Here is a 23,194-nt window from a genome sequence, read left to right on the forward strand (position 1 = left end):
AGGCTTGAATCCAGAAGCCTAGCTGATGTACCTGATATGATCCCCAACCCTGCATAATGGCAGACTCATACTTACCCTTTCTTCATGTACCCATTAAATAGGGCTGGCCTTCCTTAGGAGGGCCGCCAGAGAGTATTATGCAATTGGAAGTTCCTTGTATCTTCTCCCCTTAACATCTAAGCCCCATCTCTCTCCATCTATGATCCTTATCCACGTGACTGTCTCCGCCTCACTACGGCTTTAGGCAGCTCGTCCCTGGTCGATCCCTACCCAGGACTGGGTCGACGACACCATGGCGGTGCCCTCCTGTGCTTCACGGGAAACATTTTTCCAGGAACGGGTTGCGCCCCAGACTCTGAAGATGATGACCAGGGGCTCCTGCTGCTATCCTGCACCCGACTCTCAGCTGCTGCTCCGCAAACCACCCAAGAACTTGGCAGAGACACCCACATGTAGTGTTCGGTCGTTTGATACCCAGATAAAAATCAAGGCCATTTTAGATCCGGACATCAGATATCAAACGGATATCGGGATGGATATTGTAGGCCTCTGTAAATGGTGAATGCTGGTACTGGATATTGAATCCGGTTTCTGATATCGAAACCCCATATCTGAATATACAAATCTGTATCAAAATGGGTACCCGGATAGCGATGTCTGATACCCGAACACCAGTTTAAAAAATCATTACCCTTTGTCCCATATGGAAAAAGCAAGTTTAAAATCGTATAAATACTTATGAAAAAAATACATAACTGAAAAAAACTTTACTCTCTATGCACCTTGACAACTAAATGCTTCACAGATATGTTTTGGGTCCTGCTCTCCGTGCTAATGGACCCATTTTGGACCGGCTGGATTAAGTAGAAAATAATAATTGAATGTGGACGAAAACCTTGAAGAAATATAATTAATGCTCAAACATACTACGTACATAGCTCCCTATAGCTTAGTTACACATTTATAAATTATTTAAATATATTTCTATTTATATGTCGAATACGAAAAAACCTATGTCTGACACCAATATCTGATATCGTCATCCAACCCTTGAGACAAAGAAGGATGCCGATATCTGGATAATGCTATGAGATATTGGTACTGTAGCCATCGATACCCGATACCATCATCCGATATCTGGATATCGGTAACAATAGATATCAGATAATCCCATTTCCGATATTCGTTTCGGCATCTGTCCAGATACTGCCATCTGATATCAGGCTTGGGATGGTGATATGGACCTCTTGAGAACTTACCAAAAGAAGAAAAGAAGACTCGTGGACTCAGCACGTGCAAGATGATCAGCACGTGTGAGGAGCTTTTGAAATAAGGCAGGAACGAAACGATTCAAATCAAGGCCGTCATTCTATAAATAAGAAGAGGAGGAGGCGGGGAGAGGATGAAGAAGTCATTCCACTGGCGACGACGGAGATTCTCCTCGCAAGGCTACCTCGACCGATACGGCGGGCGGAGCTTACTCTCCAATCTAGGAGAGTTATCTACCTTCTCATCTTCTCTCGGATTTATGTTCACGTTTGAACGATTCTCTCTTTCTCTTAAACACGATATCAGTATTTTCTAAGTGTGAACGGTTAAATCAAGAAGATATCTGGTTTTCTTTATTGGAATTTCTGGAGTATTCGTTGTTCAAGATTCGGAATCTTAACAGATGGGTAAACACTACCCTTGTGCAGACAAACCCTAACAGACTGCTGACACAGGTAAATGTTTCTAGAACCACTACTTCCCAATCAGGAAATGGGCCCAATGGAAATGAGGCTGCCTACTTATCTCATGGTGTGGTGCCAAATCTTGCCGGGATTGACGGGATTTAGGCGGGCCCAGTTCTGCCAGATGGGCTTCCTGTCGGTACCAATAAAGATAAAAAGGGGCATCTTCAATTTGGTCAAATGCAGTGACATATCCAGACTTGGTCCATATTATTTCTATTAATTAATATCGTACGTGGACTTCAATATCTTTTGGTTTGATTTTGCTAGGCACAATTTTCCAAAAGACCTGACTGAGGTATCAGATGAGAATGATACACATATTTCAGAGTCGCCTATTTTCATACCTATCAGATCTGTCAACTTTGCTAAAACATCTTCTCTTCTGTCTCTTGTGTGAAAGGGACATCCCCTTTAATCCTATTCGCCTCATTCTAAGTCTCTTCTTCTTAGTAACCAACGCAATAGCATGTAATGTACCACAGAAACTATTGAAAACAATTATTCATTTTCAGGGATTCCTTCTCTTTAAGTTATCCATCCTTGTGAAAGATTTCTCCTGTATTTCTGGGTTTAATGGCTGAAGTAACTGATTTTGTGGATTCAGAACACAGCTTCTTCTAGCATGGAGAAGTTTTGTGAATTCATCAGCAAGCTTTTTTATTGAGCCCGCAGAACCAACTACGCAACCCTTGAATCCTCAAGAAATTTTTCTGATTCTACAAACACAAAAGAATTCAATGGCAGAGAAGGAGAGATGAAAGATAAGAGAAGCTCTCAAAAGAATAAACTTGTTCAAGTTTGTCATACGAACCTTGATTTAGGTTTCTACCAAGCAAAGGGAAAAAGAGGGGCTGAATTGAGGCGACAAGGATTAACTGGAGATGACCCTGCCTGAAGATGCGGTGAAGTACAGATGAGCTTAAGGTTAAGGAATCTTAGAGGTGGGCAAGGAGACAGACACATTAGAGAGTAGAGACATAGAAGGATCAGCACTTGCGGCATATCTTTTCCTTGTGGGCTACCCTCCCAAGAGGAGAGCTCCCCTATGAGAAAAAAATGCATCTATGAAGGAGAGATGACAATAATGACCCCAATGGGATACAATGCCAAAATGGGCATTGTATAAGCTACACTTGAGATGATATAAGCTACACTTCACCGCATCTTATGTCCATACAAATCAGTGTCCCAGTTATCCCAGTTATGGTAACATTAAATGCCGTTTTATTGGCTTACAATGGAAATAAACTTTAAATGATTAGTATATGAAAAAGGGGAGTGTCATTTCATCTGCAAGAAGATCCAGAAGCATCTTATTATCCATGCCACCATATATTCTGCTAATCAAGTAGCGGATGAGTTCAGAAAGGTGCTTCCCAGTCCTTGAATGGAGTTTGCTTGAACTAAGCTAGGTCTGGATGATATGTATGCTCCGGCTTGAGGGGGATTGGAATCGGTTTTGATGTATACTGGCTTAGTCCCACATTTCCGCTTATCCATTCCTATCTTATTTACCTATTTTCCCTTCGATGATTTTTTTTTCTTATACATTCGAGGAAAACTAGTACACATCAATGTGCAGAACAGGAAGAAGCACGCCGAAAGATAGGACGAAAAGTCAGTGGTTATGTGGCCCCTGCACATAAATATGTAGCATGGGTAGAAACTTGTGGAAAGTGTTATCAGCTACTAAGCCCTCTAGGGGCATTATCATCATCTCAAATTTCCTTTTGTGTTTCCCTTTAAATATGTAGCCCTCCTCGTGGAGGCCAGGACATGAGTTACAAGTAGTTGGTTCCTCTCAGTAGCCTCTCTTCCCCTCGATGACATCCACTTCGTCGAACCCTGATCCCTCCGACGACGTCCACTTCGCTGCTCCTCCGTTTGCCCTTGTCCCCTCGGCATTGTCCACTCTGCCAGGGCCCGGTCGTTCATGATATGATCCAGGCTGGGATCTTATCATTGGTATCAGAGCCATAGCGTGCCGCCGTGACCGCACCGGTGCTGCCACCCAGCCCATATGTCGTCGCCCTCCATGTCCGCAACGGTGCTGGTCAGCTCCAGCGCCAACCTGCCACTACCCTAGAAGATCTAGCAACCAAGGTGGCCGCCCTTGAGGTGGCTCAGGCCGCCAGCGTGCAAGCCCTCGAGGGCCACCGGGAGGCCTCTTTGAAGCAGCTCAGAGACATGGTAGTGGCTGTCTCCAACCAACTGGTGGCAGTCGTCACCGCTCAGCTAGAGTCAGCCTTGACTGCGCAACCCCCACCTCTGCCCGGCGGGGACCCCACCGCCTATGACTCCTCCCACCTTGGAGGCTTACCCGGCTGATGAGGTACTGCAGCTCCTCGTCCTCGGTCGGGCAGCCGCTGCATCTGCACCGTTCTCCGTCATGCTGTCTGCAGCCGATGCCTTCGCGCCATCATCGACCAGTGGTGTGACGTCAGCCTCCGTCGCAATGACAGCCGCCCCTCTGGGCATCACCAGTGGCGTGCTTGAGGACAAGCTGTGCTTGAAGGGGGGAGTATTGTTATGATCTACTAAGCCCTCTAGGCCATTATCGTCTTTTCAAATTCCCTTTGTGTTTCCCTTTAAATATGTAGCCCTCCTTGTGGAGGGCAGGACATGAGTTACAAGTAGTTGTTTCCTCTCAATAGCCTCTCTTCCCCTTGAAGACATCCACTCCATCAAACCTTGTTCCCTCCGGCGATGTCCACTCCGCCGCTCCTCCATTTGCCCTCATCCCCTCGGCGTCGTCCACTCCGCCAGGGCCAGCTCGTTCACGATACGATCCCGGCTGGGATCGTATCAGAAAGATAGGAAGATGAGATGTCATGTATCCCTCCATATATTGAAATTAGGTAAGAATAAAAAAATGAAATAATGTAGCTTTGGGATGGATTATAATTCAAATTCCAAGAATAGAAGAACCAAAAATAGAAAAAACTTGTGAACCTGAATTAGCTGACGACGAATAAAACCCCATATTGACTTCCGGCTTGTAGATTGGGGACATAATGAACTCATAAGTGAGAGGAGCTTAAAATTTTTAAAAGGATCACAATCGGTAAGTCATTCATTAATGTTACACTGAATTATTGAAGGAATATAACACTGCCATACCTCTGCAACATTTTGCCTCTGGGCATCATCAATCCCTGCCCATGACCAGATTGATTGTAATATTTTAGCATGATTCAGACGAATATCTAAAGTATCAGGATGAAAGAATTTTGATACAACTTCCATTGCAGTCTGAAACCAAATGAAGTGTGTCACTCATGAATTTATCAACTATTTACAATGAATTATTCATCAAGTAAAAGCTTCCCACATAAATTTGTCACCTATTTACCATTACCATGTATGACTGGAAACAATAAAGAACAACATTAATCTCAAGGGAAGGGAAAGAGCTTCTTATACAGGTCTCAGTGGGCCCACAATATAAAGAAATAAAGGTATCCTATCCTTAAGAGACGTTATAATGAGGCCCGCTGCATCATTGCCTCTTTGTCACTGAACATAACACCTTCAGCTACCCCTTTCTTTGGCTATACATCATAGCCCATCCCTCTATCTCATGGACCAGTTTTCCTCTGGGCATATGCTTAGCCATCGGAACTGTCAGTTGGGGTAGCTTCATCATTAGTAAGCTTCTGCTGATCACGTGGAGAAGCTGCAACAACAGCCGGAGGGCATGCATGATACAAGGCATTTCTTCTCAAAGAAATATCAACGGAAGAAGTTGAAAATTCAGTCTGGAGGAGCTCACGTGCATGCTGAAATGTCGCATGTGCGAGGAGAACATAAATACAAGTAACGGGAAATGAGAAGGGAGTCTTTTTGGCGTTCTTTTGCAGAGTCAGTTGCAACCGCAACTGAGGGCTGGGAGCAGGACAAGGCCTGCGACCAGAAGGGAGAGCTCTTGTAAGATCTCCATCGAGTCTTCTACCTTCTATCCCCCCTTCTTCATCATCTCTTTCCCCTCCTATCCTTGTTGGGATTTGGTGGATCGACATTATTTTTACGATCTTTATCAACATTGGGATTTATTGGTGTTTGGAACAAGGATCTATCAATACATTAACATCTGGCAGCTAATTTGATTGCACAGCCTTTCACTACTTCTGCCGGTAACACTCGTGTTATATTATCTAGTATTTCTACTTATTTACCCATAAAAGCGAAAGTAATATGAATTCTAGACTCCAAGGCCACTGATAATGATGACTACGAATACTATTTCTTCATTCAGTATACATTTTCCCCAATAAAAAACCACTATTGCAGCTAGTGGACATTTTATTCCCATAGTAGGTGTTGGTATAATAGAGATTCCAAAACTGGGTGACTCTAGAGTTTTTCATATCCCGGATCTCTCAGCCAATATTATCTATCATAGTCAGATAAGGAGATCAATTTTTCATGAATGGATTTGTACTTGTAAACAAGGAGATGTGCTGGATGACTGGGCGTCTCGCTGAAGCAAGGACAACTTGGCAGCCATAATCATGAATTTCTTAAGTATGTATCTCTGCAGTATCATGTGGTATTTAAACAATTTCGATCAGAATATGCTAAAGTTGGTTCAGTGACCATTCATATAGAATTTTCTGAGAATTTGTAGAATCCTAACTGGAAACAGGCAATGAGCGTCGAGATGATGGCACTAGTTGAAAACGACGCATGGTCTCTACTACCTCCGCCAAAGGGGAAGAAGCCAATGGATTGTAGAATTGATCTTCAGACTGAAACACAGAGCTGATGGAGATATAGAAAGGTATGAGGGCACGCTAGGGGCAAACAATTTCACTCATATTATTTTTATGAAAGAAAGATAGGGGATATCACACAAAGTCGATGACCCTCCCAATGATATAAAAAAGATATGATCATCACATACACGTAAGGCCTAGAAGACTGGCCTGGGCCTTGGACACAGGCCTTTAAACCATGCAGCAGAAAAAACCCCGGCTGGTTGTACCACTGCATCCATCAATGCTTTCCGTTTGGTAAACCATCAATGCTTTATAGTCATATTTATGGAACAGACTATATGGAAAATTTAGCACCAATTGATAAGCTGAACATACCTATACCATCAAATGTCTTAAAAGGATGAAATATATACCAACAGGATGTAAAGAATGTATATTAAATGGAAAGAAGAAGAAATTTACGGTCACAATCGAGCAGGATTCTGACATGATCCCATGACAGGTCTATGTCCGATCAAGGCCCAATAGGAAACCCAAGGGGAAGACAGCAGCCCAGACCCCTTCAAGGGGAATTAAGCCGTCCATCCTCCCGGGTTAGAGGGGAGAATAAAGAACCCAAGAGTGAGCCTCGTTCCACCCTGACCCATTTTCTTCCCTCCTACCAGTCGTGCTTACTTCTCTCTATGCTTGCAGGTCTCTTCAAACCCGGGAGCAGCGACTGTTCCTGGAGCTCCGTCGCCCCTGCTCTTCCTCGTCTTCCCTTTCCCCCCTAACTCTCTTCTCTATCACCTTCTTCCTTACCCTCAGACCTCTGGAAACCTTCGTATTTCATTGGAACCCTGCGTATTTTATTGGGAACTTACCAGATTCATAACTGCCCAGAATGAGAGCTTGTGTGTAAACTGAACAAAGCACTCTATGGGCTCAAACAGACAGGACAAGCTTGGTTTGGTGAGCTGACCAAGATTGTGAAAAGTATGTGTTATATAAAGAAAGCAATGGGGATCATACTTTGTTTATAAAGCATAGAAAGAGAGGAGTGACAATATTTTTTGCATATGTGGACAAAATGACAGTTACAAGAGTCGACCGCAAAGAAATACGGAAATTAAATGAACATCCATCTCTGGAATTTGACATTAAAATACTGGAGAACTAAAATATTTCATAGGATAGAAGTTGCCTATTCAAGAGAGGGGATTGTATTTATCTTTCGAAGAAAAAGAGGGAATATCACCCGAAATCGGTTTAATCTGAAATGAATAATACACAGAGATACTAAAAAGGATGAAACGTCAAATGATTGGCAAACCTTTAGCACTTCTGACGTTGACAAGGTAGGAATACCACCAATAATGTCAAAATCACCCTGAGAAAGGAAGAGGGAGGACATGCTGTACTGTCATTAAAACTATTCAAGAATGGGTGTGTAAAAATACTTTAAATAATTTTAAGAGACATGATATCAAAATTAAAAACATTAATTAGTTAAAAAATACCTGAAGAAACCGGTTTGGGGTGGAATGGCCAACTGATTTCCTATGAACCCATGAAATTTCATATCTTTTAAAATTGGCCTTCTGCATCCAGAGTTCATAAAAATGATGAATAAAAAATTCAGACCATAGGCTATGCTGATTCATCAGAACAAAGAAACATAGCACAAATTAGAATTACTATAATGTTATGGAAGGAGATTTAGATGAACCTCTTCTTAAAAAAATCTATAGAAGATCTTTTGAGACATCGAATGACGCCCAATAAAAATCATAAGTTTGTTCAAATGTTAATGCTTTGGGCATTCTGTGTCAATCATGTTTGAGAGCACTGGCCTTTGGTCATGAAAAATTGATAGCATATAAAAATGGGCTCAACTGTGGCTTGTAATACTCGTGGCTTGAAAGAACTTCTAAGTTAAGTGCAGCTCTTGCAGCCAAGATACATCATTCATCAGGTGTGGGCCTCACATATGGTGTAGGGATGACCAAATCACAAAAACGATGCGGCTTATCTTCAGGAACCTAACAAGAAGGAGTCAGTTCTTGGTGCCCTACCTAGAAAGGAGATATGTCATGCAAGGATACAAATTCATGGGGCACAACCAGCTCTATCAAAGTGCACGATAAGCCCAATAAGTCATTGGCATCCCAAAAGGAACTTGAGACAGAAGGAAGATTGACCAACAAGTCAATGCAGATAAATGATCCATGAAGCCAACTAATGGCACATCAACACAGTAAAAGATACCTCATGACAGTTTGCGCAAATTACGGAAGTGGGCACATAATTGTAGACAGAAGCATTTGTTCAAATTCGTCATTTAGGTCAGACATTGTAGATAAATGAGGCAATGATTGTAACTAATATGCATTAGAGTTAAGATTTTTACAGAGTACAACTGAATTTATAAATTCTATAATGCATTCCTCTTTGGACAGAAGTATTAATTATTGTCATGGAATATGACAAGCTTAATGTTTTCAGGGTATCTGTGCAATATATCCAAATGAGTTATGGAGTAATCCCAGTTGAACTCGAGAAATGTAAAAGTCATCCTAAAACTCGAGAGAGGTAAAAGTCATTTGAAGTCACACATTTTACACAAAAAAGACATCATATTGTACATGTATCCATTGGTAATGAGAATAAAGACAACCTAAACCAAACAAGATAATACAGACAAGGACTGACACAAGACTGTAACTCAGATTCAGATTTAACTTGCATAATTTGACAACCGAAGGCACAGTAAATGCATGAGCCAAAGATCTAAGGGAAAATTGACAAGCCATATTTTCATATATGAATATATGAAGCTATGTACAATCCATATACAAACTGACCAAAATGATCTTCCATTCGCCTCTCTCCAAACCAAAAAAATATTAATGCCTTAACGTCCTAAAGGACATTCTCCATGGAAGCCTTTTTCCCCTTGAATACCACTTCATTACGGTGCAGCCATATCGCCCAGAGCACTGCGAGGAGTCTCCCCGAATCCAGCTTGCTCCTCTATCTTCCGTCAACAGCTGAGGCCCAAAATGCCTCATCAGAGGACACATTCACTCCCCCCCCCCAACTGCTGCGATGCCCATATTCCCTGGGCGAAGGGACAAGTGAAGAAAAAGTGGGAGCAGTCTTCATCGCCTCTGGTGCACATAGGGCACTCTGTGGAAGCTGGCAGGACAAATCTCTTGAGTAGGACTCTTGTAACCAATCGTCACCAGCGGGTTTACGCCTGGAAGACCAGGCAGCAGCGCAGTTCGGACGTGCAGGCCCAGCCCACTTTGGCTCCTACTTAAGTCCTACCTCCAGGAAGGAAGGGTAGGGCGTATGATGCACTGTGAATCTCTCTAGTTCCCTCCTCCCTACCTCATTCCGGTCGCGACTCTCCCCTTCTCTGTGCTCGCAGGCCCAAAGTCATCCACCTGCCGAGCAACCACTGCTTGTCAGCGATCCTTCGTCATTCCCTCCACCATTCCTGTTTCTTCTCTCTCTACCCATTTCCACCCTCCTCCCTCATCCCTCTGCGATCGTAATACGTTCCCACTCAACGTATCGATCTTCCCTTGAGAACAGAAATCGATTATCACCACAAAGGTTTCACAACTGGGGTCCGGAACGGGAAAGGGAAGATAACACCTGAACTGAGACGGGAAGAACAGAGATGAGGGAGAGGAGAGTAGAACAGAGATGGCCGCGGATCGCTGATGGTCGAGACCTGCAAGCGGGAAGAGGGTGAGAACGACCAGAGGAGGGAGAGGGTTGGAGGCAAGGGAGAAGAGAGGGTAGAGTTACCGATTAACTGCTGTCTGCCCTAACCCACTGGTTGGCAGACTCTTCAACTCCTTCGTTAGCGGGCTGGGCTTGTCCTCTGTTCTTGGGCCTGCGTTTTCGTTCATATACTCGCCGCGGAATCATATCAGAATGATTTGAGATCTTGAAATATCATTTCATGTTGAACATCGCATTACAGTGTGCATCAATAAAGATCCCAACCCCTAGATCGTATTAAACTTCAAGCAGTCATTGACGAAAGTCGCAACTGTGTTCTAATTCTAGAATTGATAAATGATGAAGCTCATACATCACCGATGCATTCAATCAGTCAACCATTTAATTACTGCTACAGAAACATATATGAAAGTGCATTTAATGGGCTGAATGATCCTTCTTTGTCTTCTTTCCTTCATGTATATTACACGCTTCTCTATTTTCAAGATGATAAATCTGATTTATTTCAAAAGAAAAATCTGATTTCAGTCCTCACCATGGTATCAGAACCCTAGTCTATGCTGCCTCCCTCAGCCTTTATGCCATCCCCTGCTGCTGTCCATGCACACTGTCCTGCATGCATACGAAGAGATTTAATTGAAGATGGATTCCCTTGAACCCTCTATCTTCCACACGTGAGTCTTTCCCTTGTCTCTCACTGCCGTGATCCCCTGACCCACTTTTTGATATGATCCCGGCCTGCGTTTATACACCTCAGCGGCCCATGAAGCCAAAACAGCCGAATGGCCCACCAGAAGCCCTAATTTAAGGATGAGAAAACAAGGGAGAAGATAGGCAATCTAAATGTAAGTGCACCATTCTCCTTTCCCAGTGACCTTCCTTCTCTTGTCTTGGCCAGTGCTCACCCTCCTCTTCGTGCAGACGTCTCACCCCTGGAGCGATGATCTTCCCGCTTCCCTTTCCCCTTCTTCTTCTCCCCTCTTTTTCTGGGCTGAGCTCCCTGGGTTCCTCCCTGAATGCTGAATGCGAAACCCACCTTAAATGCATCGACGAAGCCCTAGAAACGGGTATTTTCTTCTGGTTGTTTGAAATAGTAGTGGGTTCTTACCACTTCTCTTCACAGGGTGTTCAGCTGGCTCTATGCTCTTCTTCCTCTCTAGATTGATAAATCCATTGTCTTATCTCCCTTCCCTTTAAAATTGAGGATGCATCTTGATAGAACCATCGAGGATATGTCAATTGGTATCAAAGTTATCACTGCTACTGTGATCTGCTGCCTCCCCTGCCACCAGTACCTCCACATATCATCGCCCCGTCACCATATCATGATGCCATATGATACGACCCCGACGTATCTAGGCCTTTTCATCATTTAGCCCAATATTTAGGTCATTTGGACCTTTTGTAATCCCTTTAAATAGAGCAGCCCTCCCTTGAGGAGGGCAGCCAAGAAGTATCACAAAGAATGTGTTTGGCTCCCTCCGGTGACGTCCATCCCGCGGACCCCTCTCATAGGCGACGTCCATACTGCCTGCCCTCATCCTGCCATAGTCCATCCCGGCACGCCAACGACCATCCTGGCGTCTTCTCCCTCCCTTCTCGTCTTCTCTCCGGTACGAACCAGCAGGTTCGTATAATTGGTATCAGAGCTGTTCTCCCGGAGGCTATGGAGTCGCGCCTTCAGCGCTTGGAAGAGCATCTCGAGCGGGTGCTCCTGTTGGAGCTTCGACTCACGACTCCTTTGTTCGAGCCGGCACCACCTTTGCCGTGAGGCCCGCCACCGTCGCTGGAAACCCTGCGGCGCAGACCTCCACTGTGCGTGCCTCCTCCACCGCCGCTCCCTCAGGAGCCACCTCCTGTGGTGCCATCGGCCGTCCCGTCAGCCGCGGCCCCGACAGCAGCCACCCCGACGACCGCGGTCCTGAAGGCAGCCGCTCTGACCACCGGGGTCTGGATAACAGCCGCCCAACGGCTGCGACCCTGACGGCCGCAACCTTGACGATCGCTGCCCCACAGGCCGCCGCCTCGATGGCTGTGGTCCCAACGGATGCAGCCCTGATGGCCGCCGGCCTGAGGGTCGCCTCCCTGGGCGCACCCTGGGGACCCTTCGACCCGGGGGAAGTGGCAATTGCCGCGGGTGGAGCCGCTGCTGCCCAACAACCGCCGCCCTGGGCGTCGGGGGCAGCGCCGCCACCTCGTCGTCGGTCGCGGCCCTGGGCTCTCCCTGGGGGCCACTCAACCAGGGCATCTGCCATAGGGCGAGACGGGCCCTGGGGGAGGGCCATATTGGCCCGTTCCGTCGTGAGAAGGCCCGCCAGCAGGAAGCTAGCGGGCCTGCTCAACAGGGAAACAGGCCGGGCGTGGGTTTTCCACCCCTGGCCGGCCCGCCCCGCTATCAGGCGGGCCTGTTTCGGGTGGGCGACCCAGAAAATGGGCCCAATAGTGGAATTTTCTCCACTACAGGCCCACCCTGGGTCCCCTTGGGCCCAAACCGACCAGGGGACCCAGTGAACAGGCCGGCCATGGGTTTCCTACCCGAGACCAGCCCAACCGGACCCCTGGCCCGCCTGTTTCCCAGGGGACGATCACCGCCCGGGGAACTGCCAGGAGCCACCCGCAGACCTGCCACAAGCCACTGGTGGACACACCGCAAGTTTCAGCACCAGCTTGAGGACAAGCTTTTTTTTCAGGGGGGAAGTATTGATACAACCCCAACATATCTAGGCCTTTTCATCATTTAGCCCAACAGGGGCATTTAGGTCATTTGGACCTTTTGTAATCCCTTTAAATAGAGTAGCCCTCCCTTGAGGAGGCAGCCAAGAAGTATCACAAAGAATGTGTTTGGCTCCCTCCGGCGACGTCCATCCCTCCCGACCCCTCTCGTAGGCGACGTCCATACTGCCTGCCCTCATCCTGCCGTAGTCCATCCCGGCATGTCGACGACAATCCCGGCGTCGTCTCCCTCCCTTCTCGTCTTCTCCCCAGTACAAACCAGCAGGTTTGTATCACCATACCAGACCAGCATGGATACTCACAATGCCATGGAGCCCCCTTACCCAATAAATGTCCCATTCTCATTGGAGATAGACCTGCTTTTCAAGAACCATGCAAATATCAATCCCATGTTAGATGCATTGACTGAGCTTCTGGTGTAGATGGAGACCTAATTCATGCTCTCAATGGCCCAGTTCTGTTCTATTTTTCTTGAATTTATCTCTAGCATCCACTCCCTACATAAAGGGCTAGTCTTTCTAGTAATTAACTATGGAAAAGAGTTCCTCTTACTCTTCGTGAATTGCTTCAACAAGCCTCATATATTCCAGGGTAGAAGGGATCCTCCACCAAGCAGTCCCAGCATATTCTCTCCATTTTCAAATCAACACTTTTGACATTAATAGGCAAAAAGAAACTGGTTTGATTGGTCCAAATAAATAATGAAGAGATACAACTTGAGTTAAAATTTTCTTACTCACAAAACATTAAACGGAATTGAGCAGTTTCTGGTCTCTACCAGAGAATTTAAAAAGTGTAGTTTTATACGTTAGGACAGAGACCTCACTATTTTCATGATCCTTCTAATATAAACTGGAAAAAAGAAAGAGAAAATTTGCAAATTCCTTTTACCTGATTTTCAACCACCCAACTAACAAATGGTGACCTCAGATCATGACAGAGTTCCAACATGTTCCCACTGCTTGTCAAAAGCTTGACAGTTTTTTTTCTGAATTAAGATTAAATGACTTGTCTCAGTCAATTATATAATTGTTTTACTACAAGATAAAAGAAATAATAATAGCAACACTGACCTATTATATGAATGGAGGCCATCAAATAAATGAATAGGTGCAATCTCTACTCGCTTTCCACCATGTATGCTGAACACTTCCTTGCAGACCTCACAAATACTATCTCTTAATTCAGAAGCCATAACAGTTGGCTGGCGAAAAGGTGAATCATTTGGTACAACTTTCACATCCATTCGCTGTCTTCTAGCTTTCATCATTATTCGTTCCTCATCAAAGATGGTAGACAAAATATGATCATAAACATATGTGTCTTCTGATGTCTGAATTGTTCGTAAGACATCTGGAAAAACATAATATGTAAGTTATGGAACCCCAGGAAAACATATATCATTCGGAAAAAAGAAATTAGGAAACTTAGAGTTCATATCTAAAAATGACCTCAAGAATAACATCAATTAATGAATGTAATTATGATGAAAAAAGGTACATGATAATTAGGCAGGCCAGTGAGCAGACTTATGAGACCGAATACAGGTATGGGTACATGGGTTCTGAAGGACACCTATGGATCTAGCTTCGATTGGGAGGGTTGAGTGGCTCCTACCTGCACATCCTCTGCATTCTGGCAAGGGCTGAGACGTGTTTCCTCGAGTCAGGGAATTCTTCCAGATCGCAAAACATTCCAATTTTGATTCGACACATGGTTGGCTCTGGGAACTCTAAGTCAGAATTTCCATGCATCTTTGCCCTTGCATGGACCCCTCATGCAAAAGTTTCTGAGTTTTGGGAAAGAGTGGAGGAATATATGAGGATGCAGCAGAACCTAATCTAGTTACACCCACTGGGAGGGACACAGGACGGATGGGGATGGATAGGCACATCTTTTCCTTTCCAGGATACCTACGCAAGGCTGAGCCACAGACACATAGGGAAAGTAACAAGGATCCTCCATGAATGTCAGGAGGAGGTGGCTCCCAGAAGCCGTGGTGGAGTGTACTACCTGCGCATGCGGCAAAAAAGACTGTGCACATTTCTTCTTTGAATGCTCATTTGGCCTAGCAGTGCGGACACACCAGCCAATCATGGGATGGATGTCTCCTCAGAGGAGGCCTTCTGGGATTCTATACAGGGTGATGCACTCAAGAGGTGAGATGGTAATTTTGTCAGGTATGGTAATTTTTTGAGTGCTCTGTAATCTAGGCACATAGCCAGTACCCTTCTTTCTTCTTAACCAACAATGCTGGGCTAGAGAACAGACTGTAAGATTGTTGAACAATCTTGTCGTCTAACAAATCTTGCATCAGACCTAATACATATTTGTGCTGGTCGGACATTGATGGGTTTGGATTCCAGAATTCAATGTACCTTGAGGTCAAGAGCTCTTGTGGGACATAGGGATTTTGGAATGTCCAAGACCGTTGGAATGTCAAAGACTATTGGGATTTTGAAATGACAATGCAAGGTTTGAGTTCAAGAGAAAATAATTCCACATGATGAGGTTGCATTTTTTTTACCTTAAGATTTTCCTCCAATGGTGCAAGCCAATCCTAATGGGCCTGTATCAGATTACTGGGGATACCTTGGTTGGATTTAATGTCTGATTCTCCTGGATGGTGAAGATCTGGTTGTCCCATGAAATCTTGATCATCAACTGATCATAGTTGCACAAAAACCACCACAGTGTTTTCATCTACTGTTTGCCAAGAATGATATGAATATTTCCAAGGTTTAAAGGGATGAGGTCCTCATAAGATCCCATGTCAAGACCGGGTCGAATGACGCTGTAAAATTCTTGAATTGTTAACTGATGTTCTCAATAACTGATGTTCTCGAATGACGCTGTAAAATTCTTGAATTGTTAACTGATGTCTTCAACCACAGATGAGATGAGAGATTGTTCAGGCTAGGAGGGGAAGGAGGGTGAGAGGTTCCCGGGATGCAGGGAAAGAACGGGAATGATGAGGGGAAGCAAAGGATCGCCGGAGAAGGAAGGACAGCGCTCGGCAGAGGATGGCAGTGTCAACCTGCAGGGATGGGAAGGAGAGGTCACGACCTGAGGGAGAGGGAATAGGAGGTGAAGAGGGGAAGGCTCACAGTGATGTTTTTCCTGCCCTCTACTCTCAAGAGAGAGGGCTTAAAATAGGATCGTCAGTGGACTGGGCTGAGACTTCTCGACCGGGCTGCTGTCGTGGCTTCTTCCGAAGATATATGTCTTGGCGATTCAAATCAAAAACTTAGGCCTTGAACTTCAATTGGTGTGTCCATGCATAGCCCGCTAGCCTTTCTGATAGAACCATCGCCCAAGATGAGATTGACGCACATTGATCCTGACTGCTCTCATGGGAAATAGATTGTGGGAAACAGATCCATTGATGAGTAAAATCAGCGGACATCCCAGTAGTGCCCCCCATACCTTCATCGAGCTGGTGGCAATTGGGGTCAATTGAACTGCACATAAGGAGCCCTCCAAGATAGGTGCGTCATCCATCTGCATTAGATTGTATTTGTTGACCGGCATGTCCTTGTTAGTGTCCTCTTCTTGAACAAAAAATATATCCAATTATGTCTTGAATCTATGACCTGGAAGATAATTATTGTTACAGTGATAACAAAGTCCATTCTCTTTCTGAAGATGAATGTGATTTTTTTTCTGGAAATAATGTTACACTGGACCTGTTTCAAATATTTGGAAAGGAGGATGAAGGTGTAGTTGCCTGCAAGGGTCTCGAGCATACTTATTTGGACAGAAATACAGAAGATCCATTTTGGCCTGTTGATTAGGTTTGCTACATAACTGTCAGATTTGTTTCTTCTTCAATGGAGACATCCATTACATGTTGGATTTCAAATGGTCAATACTTACAGGACTTCAGTACGAATTTCAGGTTTGAGTCCATTAAGGTACGTCGTTTCCAAACATCTTGATCCAGCAATGGAAGATAAGCCACTAGTAACTCACATTCTGCACGATAATCCAAAACTGCTCCAGGCTGTTACCAGTTGAATGATTTTTATTGAATAGATTTTTAGGAAAATCCACCCGTGCACTCAAACTGCAGTTTAAACTCTGACCAATTTTCAAATCCAAATTGTTTTTCTAACCAACCTTCAGCTGAACTTTGTCGATGTAAAGAAATCAAAGTAAGCTTCTTGGAGTCAAATAAACATTGATGAGAAAGGACATCTCAACACAATTCAGCCATCCTTGGCCTTAATCTCCAGAAAAAAATTAGCAGATTGCCTTTACAAAAGGTCTAGTTAGCTTTCACCAGACTTTTTCACGCCATAGGTACCCTCCCGTACCTTGAAATATTGGGTGTTGCAGTTAGAGCAGCATTGGATGTCAATCCAGTGCTACCATCGATTTTTGAGTTCCGATGATAAGTTGCTACAAGATCAACGTCAAAACTCCCATGATTGGGGCTGGATCCCCATAAGTCGCCTCTGGATCAAACTTCTGCTCTTTCAATGTGGTAGACCCCCAACCGAAACGATGTTAGGTTGCCAGATTTTTTATGCATAGACTACAGCGCACAAGATCCAATGAAATTAGGACGATTTCAGATGAGAGCTCTGTCAATCTAGAAAGAAAACAAGTCTTCTCACAGTCCATAAAATAGATGAAGAAAAAAAGGAAACTGGGAGATCTGATCTTGAAAGCAAATTTCTATCTCTGTACACTTCTATCTTTCACTTTTATCAATAAAGCAGTCTCATTTCTTTCACTTATCATAAGATTGTTATTTAAAAGATATCACTTTATGATTATCAGTTCCCACATATTCTGAATACAAAGATATCACTTCCTCTCTTTCTCTGTCTTTCTCAACTGTAGAAAACTGCATTTTCAGTCCACTTCAACCAGAATCTCCGCATCAAAGAGCACCCAGCACAACTTTGTACCATAATGTTTCTGATGTCAATGGTTTACAATGGATTAATTTCAAATAAAGATCATAAACATTAAGCAATTCATCAAACTAGAGACATGCTAATCTAGAATAAAAAAAAGAGATTTTGAACATAAAACTAAAAATATACATGATTTATAACGTCAAAAACATTGAATGAAGAAGATGGGAGCATGGCAGGGGTACAGACAGGAGTGAATCCTTCTAAATAATCAGCTATTGTGTAGAAAAAATGATTATTACGCACCATTAAGCCACTCGTCTTCCATCCTGGGAGGCAATTCACGACGCAAAATTTCAACCGCAGTTGGACGATCTGAGGGGCTTTGGGACATCAAACGTCGCACTAACGAGGCCTGGTCAGGAAACTCATTGGCCCATGCAGACGGGAAGTTTCCATTTTGCTTTAGTTCAGAGAGAACAATATGCCTTTCCATTGCTGTGGTGAACGGGTGCCACAATTCAAAAAAGACAACCCCCAAGCTATACATATCCACCTGAAAACAAATAAAAACACAACTTTTTTAAAAAGACATTATTACATGCCAAATTATTGAGAATAATACAGATGCAAGGATGGATGAATGTAGGGCAGCATAGAAGAACCAAAACGGGCTTGGAACACAATTTGGGCTGAAAATATATATCAATTTAGCTAGACGCAAAAAATATATACCAATAGCTGGCAATTTCACCCCACACTCACACACAGCGCGGCCTTCTGTTTGGGTCCCTTCTATGTCAATTAGTGTTGAAGATACACTTTAAAGCATGGAAAAAACAATTCAAGCCCAAGAAGAAAGCTATCGGGCCTGGTACAAGACTTATCGGGCTCTATGAGGCCCACTGACTGAAGCTAACGGCTAGTAAAAACTAGCCGTTAACTATCCGGTGGTGAACTAGCCGTTAGGCAGCTATTATAAAAATGATGGTGTACTGTTGTGTTTTTCTTCTAAGTTTTGGTAATAAAAACATTTCTATTGCTTTTCTTCTCCTGTTTTCTTCACCTCCTCGACCTCTAGTGTGCCCTACATGGTATCAGAGCCAGCCAAGTGAAAGCTCTGGAAATCTGTTGGCGTCAAGGTCATCCCACGGGAGGACTAGCTCGAGTTTTTTGAAAGGTCAGTGCTTTGCCATTTGTTAGTCACATAAGTCATGGCAGAAGACATGACTAAGATCTCTTCTGGAGGAGTAATGCCATCATCGGAAAGTCAGATGGACCTTACCGATAGATGGATTACCACACTTCCAGTTATTGCAAAATGCAATATTTTTAATGACAAAAATTTTATTGTTGTGGGAGAGGACTATCCAAGCTGCTCTAAAACCCAGAAAGCTTGTGCATCACCTTACAGAGAATTGTCCACCTGAGATTCATCCGAATTATCCAATATGGGTAATCGAGGAAGAATATGTGTTTGGATGGATGCTGGATTCTATTGCCTCAGATCAGTTAGTTCAATATTCATCCTACGAAACTGCAAAAACGCTATGGGAAGCTGTTCATCAGAGACATTCCAAGAAAAATGACAAAGCCAAGATCATTGATCTTATCATACAATCTTACACTCTCAAACCAGGAGATATGGATGTCCTGAACTACTCAAACAAACTGAGAGATATCCATAATGAATTAGATCATTGTAGACCCCCCTTCACTAATCCAGTAGCAAGGGCACATGAAGCAACAAATTGATTGTCAATTCTTGCAAGGACTTTGGCCAGAATTCGAAATAGTTAGAAGCCAACTCTACAACAGAGAGGAAGAGCCTACATTTGATGAAGCTGTGTCCAAAGTCATGCAGGAGGAAAGTAGACTCAACTCTACCAGAGGAGCAATTGAAAGCACAGACCATGTAGCCAAAATTCAGAATCAACAGAAGAGTGACTCAGAAAAACAAAGCAAAGAAGACCTTGTGTGCAACTACTGTAAGAAGAAGGGGCACTTCAAGGACAAGTGCTGGAAGGTTCATAGAAAACCTCCTCATATTGCCAGAGCCCATATGGTACAACCAGGAGAAAGTGGAGCAAATCAAAATTCTCAGAGTCATCTTCCCTCAGTCCAAGACTTCCAGAAGATGATGCAAGAGCTACAGAGTATAAAATCTTTCATCAACTCTGGAGCAGTCATTGGATCCGCTTCACTCGCCAATTCTGGTATGGAAGAAATACACCATAATATTACTTTACCTACTAAAGATCCATCAAATGCATGGATCCTAGACTCAGGTGCAACGGACCATATTTCATCTAGAAAGGAGTTCTTTATAACATATGGAGAAGTGCACCCTGGTAAGTATGTTCAAACAGCCGATGGTACATTACTTCCGGTTATTGGCATCGGAAATTTGAACATCAAACCTGTTGGTGAGTCACAAAATGTGTTGCATGTTCCTAAATTATCTATAAATCTAGTATCAGTACAGCAACTAGCAAAATGTAGGGAGTATAATATTCTATTTGATAATTTGGATGCTTATTTATGTCACAAGGAGCCCGGGTGGAGGACTGGACTAGCTAGAGTGCATCAAGGACTCTACTACTTACCCATGGAATGCCCAGGAGATAAATCCAAGGTGGCAGCAATGAAGATATCTCCTGAGGAAACAATCATAGAGACTTTCCAAAGAATGGGTCATCCGTCCTATCACCTTCTTAAACACTTGTACCCAAACTTGTTTAAGAACACTTTTGTTGAAATTTGGTTTGTGAAGCATGTCAATTAGGAAAGTTCAAAAGGTTAACATATCCTCCAAGTCATACTCGAATGCAATGGCCTTTCCAGATCATTCATTGTGATGTCTGGGGGCCATCTCCCCAAGCAGACATACTAGGGCACTGATATTTCCTAGTATGTACAGACAACTACAGTAGATACAGTTGGATTTTTTTACAAAAACATAAGTATGAGGTTACTAAGAACCTAAAAGGATTATGCAATCTCATCAAAAGACAATTTGGTGACCAAGTCCAAGGACTCAGGACAGACAATGCAAAGGATTTTCTCAACAATGAACTCACTGAATTTTTCATGTCTGAAGGAGTAAAACATGAAACATCATGTCCATACACTCCACAACAGAATGGAGTAGCTGAAAGAAAAATAGGGGACATTGTAGACAAAGGAAGAACACTCTTAATCCAAGGGAATATTCCTACAAATTTATGGGGTTTTGCAGTCATGACTTCTACACACCTTATAAATCGACTTCCGTAAAGTAACCTGGGTTTTAAAAGCCCGCTTGACTTGCTTGAGTCATATTATCAAAATGTGAGATTGAAAACTGACTTACCTCCTAAAATATTTGGTTGTGTTGGGTATGTGTATAATCATACACACAAACAGAATAAGTGGTCTACCAAGGGACTAAAATGCATGTTTGTGGGATATTCTGTTACACAAAAGGGGTATAAATTTTATCACCCTATCACCCGCAAATACATAGTCACCAAGGATGTGATCTTCGATGAAAAATCCTTTTACTACAAACAAAGAGAAACTGAATCATATCTAGACACTAGTTCTGTACTCAATAGTGAGAATGCAAAACTTGAACTGCAACATGAACTTGAATCTGCACAACCTCTAGATAGGTATCAGGTATTCGAAAATGGAGTAGAGACGATTCTTCAGGATAATTTTTTTTTTTTTGAAGAAAATAGGGCAGACCACCCGAAACTGGTGGCCCACCTGATACTATTAAAGAAACAAAGTCATGTACACATCATTTACAGATATGACCGCACATCCTGCTTTTATCCCCCTGCGCCCCAAAAAGATATTCGCGCCTCAACGTCAAATATGGCACTCTCGACTGAAGCCTTTCCTCCCTTGAACACCACTTCATTTCGGTGCAACCATACCGCCCACGGTGAAGCCTTTCTTCAGGATAATCCACAAAGAACAGAACAGAAACTCGAATCTAGGACAGGATGTGGCTGAAAAAACTGGAGAATCATCTCAACTTATTCCATATCCAAAATATTATCAAAGGAAGAAAAAGGATAGACAGTCTGAAGCCATGGATTTGGGTGAAGGGGGAGAACTATCCAATGAAGGGGGAGTAGTACCTAATGAAGGGGAAGTAGTACCCACTGAAGGGGGATTAGTACCTGAAGGAACAACTGATGCTGCCCCTATATCTGAAGGAGGTCATTGGCCAATTGCTTTGAGAAAAGGTACTGGAAAATGTGTGAAATTCCCTCTATATCCAATGACAAACTATCTAAACTATGAGAAGGTATCACCCAAATACCAGGTATTCCTGACAAATATTCAAGATATTACTATCCCTGAATCCCTCGAGAAGCAATGAATAGCATTAGTTGGAAAGGAGCAATGGATGAAGAAATGAGGGCCTTAGTACAAAATAATACTTGGGAAATTGTTGATCAACCCAAAGATAAGAAATCTGTGGGTTGTAGATGGGTTCACACTATTAAATGTAAATCATATGGAAGCTTAGACAGGTACAAGGCACGACTTGTAGCTAGAGGGTACACTCAGACGTATGGGATCGACTACCAACAAACTTTTGCCCCAGTTGCAAAGATTAATACTACTAGAATCCATATATCCTTGGCAGTTAATCTGGACTGGTCATTGAACCAATACGACATCAAAAATGCATTTTTACATGGAGACCTGATGGAGGAAATCTAAATGGATATTCCTCCAGGATATGAAAATCAACATAACAGAGGAAAAGTATGCAGACTTCAAAAGGCCTTATACAGGTTAGATCAGTCACCTAGGGCATGGTTTGGAAGATTTACCCAAACCATGAAGGTGCTAGGATATAAACAATGTAATGGAGAACACACTATGTTTTTCAAACATTATTTAAAGGATTTACTAACTGTTTTGATAGTATATGCAGATGATATAATAATTACTGGGAACAATTTAGAAGAAATAAAGAAACTTGAAGAACATTTGAATAGGAATTTCCAAGTTAAACATTTAGGACCTTTAAAGTACTTCCTAGGCATAGAGTTTGCAATATCAAGTGAGGGTATCTTAATGACACAACAAAAGGATATATTAGACCTCCTAAATGAAACAAAACATATGAACTGTCACATAAATGAGACACCGATTGAAGTAAACCATAGGCTAACTCTGAGTGAAAGCGACCCTAAGGTAGAAATTAACTCTTATCAAAGTCTAATAGGAAAACTTCTGTATCTGTCACACACACGACCAGATATCTGTTATGCTGTTAATGTTTTAAGTCAGTTTATGCACTCACCTAGAAGTTCGCATTTTCAAGCTGCTAACAGAATTCTCAGGTACCTAAAAGGGACACCATGACTGGGCATTGCACACAGTAGAACAGGTCAGATTG

General features: G+C 43.2%; 1 protein-coding gene across 5 annotated transcripts in view; it reads right to left on the reverse strand.

Annotated features, from left to right (window-relative positions):
* Positions 1 to 23,194, reverse strand: part of GCN2 (protein kinase family protein) — a 75,883-nt gene that overhangs the window by 7,787 nt on the left and 44,902 nt on the right. For 4 of the 5 annotated variants that reach the window (XR_013584881.1, XM_078591449.1, XM_078591450.1 and 1 more), the window contains 7 exons: positions 18,094 to 18,343; positions 13,996 to 14,275; positions 13,814 to 13,910; positions 7,954 to 8,088; positions 7,767 to 7,823; positions 4,857 to 4,988; positions 4,689 to 4,772 (listed from right to left, as the gene is read on the reverse strand). Coding sequence is in view for 4 of the 5 variants with exons in the window: in XM_078591449.1 (XP_078447575.1) it covers positions 4,689 to 4,772; positions 4,857 to 4,988; positions 7,767 to 7,823; positions 7,954 to 8,088; positions 13,814 to 13,910; positions 13,996 to 14,275; positions 18,094 to 18,343 (1,035 nt within the window). In the remaining variant the exon portion in view is untranslated. The remainder of the gene's footprint in view (positions 1 to 4,688; positions 4,773 to 4,856; positions 4,989 to 7,766; positions 7,824 to 7,953; positions 8,089 to 13,813; positions 13,911 to 13,995; positions 14,276 to 18,093; positions 18,344 to 23,194) is intronic. The other variant, XM_078591448.1, reaches the window with a different exon arrangement.

The sequence above is a fragment of the Wolffia australiana genome, chromosome 20, assembly GCF_029677425.1.
Source record: "Wolffia australiana isolate 7733 chromosome 20, ASM2967742v1".
NCBI lineage: Eukaryota > Viridiplantae > Streptophyta > Magnoliopsida > Alismatales > Araceae > Wolffia > Wolffia australiana.